We start from the raw sequence: 7430 nt of genomic DNA, 5'->3' as shown, positions 1-7430 counted from the left end.
ATCAAAGCAAATTATTAATAAACTTTTTCCAACAAAAGAACTTGAAAGTGCCTCACAAAATAATGACGTTGTGACTATCAGATCTTATTAACGTCAATTCATTTGCTAGAAAAGGAGATATATTCAGATCCTAATGAACTTTTTTTTTCTTCTTTTCTTCTATGAAATTGATTTTTGTATTGTTATGACCAAGTACATTGTAGTTATGATGGTTTACGGAAATGATTATAATGATTTGAAGGTCAAAATAATTAGTTGTATGGTGAATCTCACTATATATACATTAGAGTATATTTGGCAAAAATTTATTATATGTCAGATGTATAAGATGGCATTCAAGTACATACATTGTTATACGAGTGTATATATCATTTATGTAGCACATAAAACTTAATAGTTAAAAAAAATCTCGAGATATTATATTTTCATTTGATAGAGGATTTTTTTTTAATTAAGTCAAGATCTTAAACGACGAGCATGTATAAAATACCTAAAATACTTCTCCAGAATCCTGCATAAATATAAGATACTTTATGCATCAATCCTCAAAAGCATTTCTAAATTATTATATTTTTTCTGATCTACTGCGTTTAAATATTTATCAATTTACCCCAAGTATATATAACTTAAATCTTCTAGAGGGTTAGTTTAGACATTTCCAGTAGTATATCCTACCCAAAGAGGACTCAATGCTTATATGAGACAAAAGGCCACAGCACATACCAACAACACTTGCTGTCACTATGAAGCCCAAAAACTAAAGAAGAAGTTGCTTTTTTTCAACAAAACCTACCAACCCTAACCCCTAAATTCCCTCTATCTACTCCTATACCTGCCTTCCTGCCAAAGTTCTCTAATCCCAAATGATGTTCAGACATGAAACTCTAGGACCCATTTCAGCTGTTTGTTTCTATGTACATTCAATGTATCCCATCACAGATTTATAGATCTGTATAGCTGCTGATCATGGATCAGTCCTTTTTCAAATCTTGAATTCATGGTGTAGATTGAGTTTTGTGGATCTGTAGATGTAGAATTGCAACTTGGGTGTGTTTAATTTCATCATTTGGAGGGACATTTTGGTGGGTTTCTCTTATCTTGTTTGTTTGGTGTATGACTGCTAGGGTTTCTCCATTTTATTCAAGATTGAAGCTTTTTTAATCAAAGATTTGATTGTTTTTTTATCAAAGATTGGATCTTTAGCTTTACAGATGGCTGGTTATCAACAGAGAACTGACTTTATTTATGGGGTTTATCAAGAAACAGGATCTGGGTACTAGGTGCAGGAGGATTTTGGGTTTGGTACAAAATTCCCATAAAAAATTGGTTCTTGAATAGGTGAATTAGGTTGCATTGGGTGTTACTGTTGAGGAAATTTTTGAAACGAGTGTTGTGTAGTGTATTATCTGTTGAGGTATTGGTGTTAACATGTCCTTCAAGAGTATGATTCAGGACATGAAGGATGAGTTTGGGAGCATTTCGCGGAAAGGATTTCGCTCTAGGTCACATAGGGTGGTTCAGGATTGTACGGTGACACTCGATGCTTTGAGGCAAAGTTGTTGGGCTAATATGCCGCCTGAGCTATTGAGAGATGTACTGATGAGGATTGAGGAGTCCGACTCTGATTGGCGTCCGAGGAAAAATGTGGTTGCGTGTGCTGGTGTTTGCAGGAGTTGGAGAGAAATAATGAAGGAAATTGTTAAAACACCTGAAGTTAGCGGGAAATTGACGTTCCCAATCTCCTTGAAGCAGGTTCGTCTCTTGTTTTTTATAAACTATTAGTGTTGCAGTGTTGTATGCCTTTGCATTCTTGCTGTTTTGTTTTATGTTAGTTTAACTGAAGGTAGTTATCTGCATTGGGGATGAACCTTATAGTTGATGTTATATCTACTACCGTTGTTAGAAAAGCATTGTTTACTTAATAAACAAGCTACTGTTATTCATATCGACGATCTCATCTAGACATGATAAGTGTTGCATTTAGAAAGTCTCTAATTTGCCGTAGAAGGCAATATTTAGTAGGGATAATTATCTAACAGCAACATCAACCCTCTAATTACCCCTTATAGTGATAGTTTTAAAAAAAATACCAAACATAGTTGTACTTTGGATTTTGTAGCAAATCCCTAAAAGTATACCCTAGCTTCCCCTACTCTTCTCTTTTTCCCTTTCATTCCCATGTTCTTCTTTGTTAATATCCATGATTTAGACTTCCCCTAGCTCCTCTTTACTCTTTTTTCTCATTTCCTTTTTTTTCAAATGATTTTCAAAGTTGTAGCTAGAATGTTGATACGATGTATCTGGAATGTTTCTAGGCATGTGCATAGGACATTGACGCCCTACTGAGAAGGTGCGGGAGGCTGGTGGTAGGGGGCACGCAGAAGAATATAGGTAGGTTGAAAAAGTATTGGGCAGAGTTGATTAGTTAGGATATGATGCATCTTCATATTACCGAGTACATGATTCTAGATAAGGAGTAGAAGCCGTGTTTAGGGTAGAAGGTTAGTACGGGTTAAATGTTGTCTTTTCATGCGAAGGTTTAGACTTGTTATGGTCTGTTGTGGTACTTGTCGTACCCTTGTAGTTTTTGTCAATGTCGTTTGTTGTGTTTCAATTATCACACTCTTTTTCGGTTATTATTGTATTTTTCTTGTAGACTTTACATTGTTTTCTTATTAACGATTATGTTTTCTTCATTGGTTTCTTCTTCTTTTAAGTGGATTTGATACATTTGAGCAGATGATCTTTTGGATATAGCCTCTCCACCTCCACGACGTAGTGGAAAGGTGAGTGTATACTCTACTCTCCTCAGACCCACTTAGTGGAATTTCATTGAGTATGTTGTTGTTGTAAAGGATATTGAATGAATGCAAGTACAAAAGTTACAACAACAACATACTTACTGAAATTCCACAAAAGGGGTCTAGGAAGGGTAGAGGTTGTTTCCAAAAGACTCTCGGCTCAAGTGTAGCAAATTCAAGTACAAAGAAGAATAAAAAAATATAAAAAACATAACAACTATCAAGCAAAGCGGTGGAAAGCCTACAAGAACAACAAAATAATGTGATAATTGAAACACAGTAAACAACAGGCGACGATAGATATCAAAAGCAAGAACTACAATAATACGACTAGTACAACAACAAATAGCAACAAGCCTAAACCCGCGAAAAAACAAGACAACACTCCACTTCTAACCTTTAACCCTAGTACGCGTCTTCCACACCATCCTATCTAAGGTCATGTCCTCGGTAACCTAAAGTTGTATCATGCTCTGTCTAATCACCTCTCCCCAATACTTTTTTGGCCTACCTACTATAACCAACCTCTCGCACCTCCTTAGTGGGGCGTCTGCGCATCTTCTCTTCACATGTCCAAACCAGCTCATTCATACTTACCTCATCAAAGAAAGTTACAAAGAGCAAAACTTTACTCTTCTTTTTAGAAGGGGTGGTTACTCCAGTTGAAATGTCAAAGCAAATAGCTATTTCGAGCAACCATAACTTAGTTTGAACCATATAGCAAACCTCATAAATCCTCAGTAGTCAGTACAACTGTAGATCTTTATTCAGCAAGAGATGGGAGATAACTTACTTTGAACCATATAGCAAACCTCAGTAGTCTGTACGCCTGTAGATCTATTAAATCCTTAATTACAGCAAGCGATGGGAGATCTTTTGACCTTTATTACATTCTCATTTAAGTTTAACATTCATGTTCCCATTAGATTACTCTGTAGCACATTCAAGGTATTTTTATGGTATGCGTCACTCATGATAAATGTTTGTAACATGTTATATGACCATAAACAACTATAGACCTGCAACCTACTGCATTCTTATGCACTTGAGTGAAGATTCTGCTGAAGTAGTGTGGAAGACATTCTCAACTTAAGGCAGGATTATTGTTTATTTTGTGTGAGAGCAACTCCATCTGGAACTTTAGCGACATTTGGAAAGGTCCCGTTTTCTACAGCATTTAACTTTGGTAAATAACAACTATTGACTGATTATGCATTCAATGCACTCAAAAGGGGGGAGGGTAGGAGGGAGATAGAGAACAAACAGACGGAACAATTATTGCAACAGCCATGAAGAGAGATGATTATAGCTTATGAATGCAATATACTCAGTATATGCTTTATATATACCAAGGACTGAAAAATTCTGTCAACCTACAAGAAACCTTTTGGAATGATATTTTGCTAAGACTGCTAGCAACTATGTCTGTTGGAATTACTACTGAATGGTTGTACTCTTTCAAGCTGTTATCGAATTATCATCTAAGCTATATTTTACTTGTATCTGTTGCTCATACCACTTTGAGTTGATGGAACAAAACCAGTTGCTGCACACGTTTAATTTATGTTGATATATATTGTTCTCTAACATTTACATACCTGTGTACCTATTTCCCTTTTCCCAGTTAAAGTATGCAAACTAGAACAATCTTTATCTGCTTGCAAATCATTGTGAATGATCACTTTCTCCTCTTCCTGCAGCCTGGTCCAAGAGACAAACTTGTTCAATGTTTCATCAGAAGGAACCGCAGCTCACAGACATATTACCTCTTCCTTAATTTAAATGAAGGTGAATAAGCATTTATTTCATTTTCACTTCTTTCTTTCTAGGTGTATTAAGCACCCTTCTTGTATCTTTTCCCTCTTTTCCTTTTCAGTGTATCTTTTGGTACAATCAGATCATCGGAGGCTTCCTTTGCTATACCTGCACCTATATAGGATTTGTTTGCTTATATTATTCAGGCTAAATGATATTGCACTGACCTTCACTACTTGGCTTTTCATACAGTTGCTAACGATGATGGTAAGTTCCTTCTTGCTGCTCGGAAGTGTAAAAGGCCAACATACACAGATTACATCATTTCTTTAAATGCTGAAGATGTTTCCAAGGGTAGCAGCACCTACATTGGGAAGCTGAGGTTTGTCGCGCTAGTATGTCATTTGTTACTTTATAGTCATCTTGCTGACTGCTTTCTCCTTGCTGAACTTTGTAACAGATCCAACTTCTTGGGGACCAAGTTCACTGTCTACGATGCACAACCATCTAATGCAGGAGCTAAAGTCAGTAAATGTCGCTCTACTAGGTTTGTTGGGATGAAACAAGTCTCTCCAAGAATACCCACTGGCAACTATCCTGTAGCTCACATCTCATATGAGTTGAATGTCCTGGGGGCTAGGTAAGAGATAGTTCCTTTTGTGTGCTTTTATCTACAGGAATGTCCAATGAAATACTCCCTGCATGCCTAACTGGCTGGCATCGTTCATTCTTCAGTTGTCTATAAAATCCAATTCGCTCTTCTAAAAAGAACGTAAAAGTTAGTGTCAGTTCATACCAAAAAGTAAATGTCAAGATTAATTTAATAAGTTTTTGGTGTCATAAGAATATTACACTTTTAGAGGTTGAAAACAGAATGGCTACTTTTCTTACTGATTGAAGAAAGGGTGGTTGTCTACTTGTCTTTCACTTGCCAATTGAAATAAATTGTTTTTTTGTATCAGGGGGCCCAGGAGGATGCTGTGTATCATGGACGCAATTCCGGCTTCTTCTATTGAACCTGGGGGTCTAGCCCCTACGCAAACAGAATTTGTTCCGGTGAATGTAGATTCCTTCCCCTCCCTCCACTTTTTTAGATCAAAATCAACTCGCGTGGATAATTTCTCATCCGGGCCTTTACCAAGTCCAAAAGATGAAGTTCTAACTTTGAAGAACAAAGCTCCTAGGTGGCACGAGCAACTCCAATGCTGGTGTCTTAACTTCAATGGCCGGGTGACAGTCGCTTCTGTAAAAAACTTTCAGCTAGTTGCTTCTCTCGGGGATGGAGCTGGACAGGAAAATGAGAATGTTATTCTCCAATTTGGGAAAGTGGGAGAGGATTTGTTCACCATGGACTATCAGTATCCTATCTCTGCATTTCAGGCATTCGCTATCTGCCTCAGTAGCTTTGACACCAAAATTGCTTGCGAATGATGAGATAACAGGTGCTTCTTCTGTAGCCTTCTTCTCGAAAAAACCATCATTTGATGTTATGTGCTCACTTTGATATGATTCTGTAGCCTTGATTGATGTGTACCATTTGGTAATTAATTAACTGATAAAACGACTGTCCAAGACTTATTGTGTTGTCTGTAATGTATATACAATCTCTCATTTCTGTAATGATCGGTAGACTGAATCGTGCAGGTTCTGCAAGAAGTACTGAGGTGTTTGGATTGGGAGATTGCACTAACCCTATTTACGTTGGTTACTGAACTAACGCTCAGTTAAATTGCAGTAGGTATGTTTGTTGTTGAGGATTAATCACCCGTTCTTCATGCTCTTGGACCTTTCGTTTCTTGGATTTTTGTAAATAGACAAGGATGTTTTCACAGTTTGGTTCATCCAACTTAACTATTTCTGTTAGCACAATGTTGAACTGTAATACATATTGCACCTATCTCCTGTGTGAGATGTACTTTCATTTCTGAATTTTTGTGTTCTTTCTCATATAGTTCAGAACTGTATCATCTCATTTTGTTTTTATAACCAAGGAATTTTTGAATGAGACGCGAACTCCACGTAGAGATAAAAGACCAATGTTAGCCAAACAGGCTAGACGTTTTGGCCATCTTCTCCTTTAGAGTGGGGTCTGAGTTTCGTGTAGTTTGGGAATCAACTGGTGATCTCCTTATATGAATTTGGTTAAATCTTTACGTGGCTAGGTACGTGTAACGTCCTTGTCTGGCCTCCCATATTATATTGCCATGCTCGATATGTCGAGTTTGCAGTTGGGCGTGTAACGGGGTTTTAGAGTGGTTTATAGTCCCACAGTTATTGGGAATAGACGGATGGTCTTCTTTTATGATCTTGGGACAAACCTTTCCTAATGAATTAGGTTTTTTTTAATTAAGTTAGGTCCGAGTATCATATCTTTTACCGTATAAGTTCCCCTTCTATATTAAACTGGTGCAAAGGCGGCTTATAAGACGCTATTGCCAATATTCATGTGTTGATTCAAACAATCATTCATTATTACTGTAAAATAATATATATTTCCATTAAAATTTATGCAACTCATTGGCTATTGGATGCTTTGTCCCATTTACTTTAAACCAAATTTCATTGGCCATTTTAAAATTTTGCCTTCACATCATGATCTTTTAGGTTTCGGACAATTAAGGACATGTATCATAGAGTCGAGATTCAGGTCTAAACAGTGGGAGATAATTAAGAACACTTTTCGGTTGTGGTGTTGGCATCAATATCTCTGACTTAAAAAAGGAGAGTTTAGGGTTTTAAAGAAGTTATTTTAAAATATATTTAAAAAATTAACGGTTCAATAAATTGAATTGTTATGTATATCAGATTGATAAAAAAATTGATGGACAAACGCACGTAGAAGCATCTGTTTAGTGGGCAGTTTTGTGCCCTTAC

General features: G+C 36.7%; 1 protein-coding gene and 1 non-coding gene across 2 annotated transcripts; both read left to right on the top strand.

The window, feature by feature from the left end:
• Positions 1 to 714: 714 nt before the first annotated feature.
• On the top strand, positions 715 to 6528 carry LOC102583347 (tubby-like F-box protein 3). The gene is made up of 6 exons (XM_006359371.2): positions 715 to 1752; positions 4502 to 4589; positions 4809 to 4938; positions 5017 to 5196; positions 5519 to 5998; positions 6201 to 6528. The coding sequence occupies exons 1-5, from the start codon at positions 1429 to 1431 to the stop codon at positions 5985 to 5987; spliced, it is 1191 nt and encodes a 396-aa protein (XP_006359433.1). The 5' UTR covers positions 715 to 1428; the 3' UTR covers positions 5988 to 5998; positions 6201 to 6528.
• On the top strand, positions 2826 to 2912 carry MIR8020 (microRNA MIR8020). The gene has a single exon (NR_130385.1). It is a non-coding gene; the product is annotated as a microRNA MIR8020 (primary transcript).
• Positions 6529 to 7430: the final 902 nt, after the last annotated feature.

Source organism: Solanum tuberosum, unplaced genomic scaffold (genome assembly GCF_000226075.1).
Source record: "Solanum tuberosum cultivar DM 1-3 516 R44 unplaced genomic scaffold, SolTub_3.0 scf00298, whole genome shotgun sequence".
Lineage (NCBI taxonomy): Eukaryota > Viridiplantae > Streptophyta > Magnoliopsida > Solanales > Solanaceae > Solanum > Solanum tuberosum.
The sequence above is the reverse complement of the archived record's forward strand: the minus strand, read 5'-3'. Positions and strand labels throughout refer to the sequence as shown.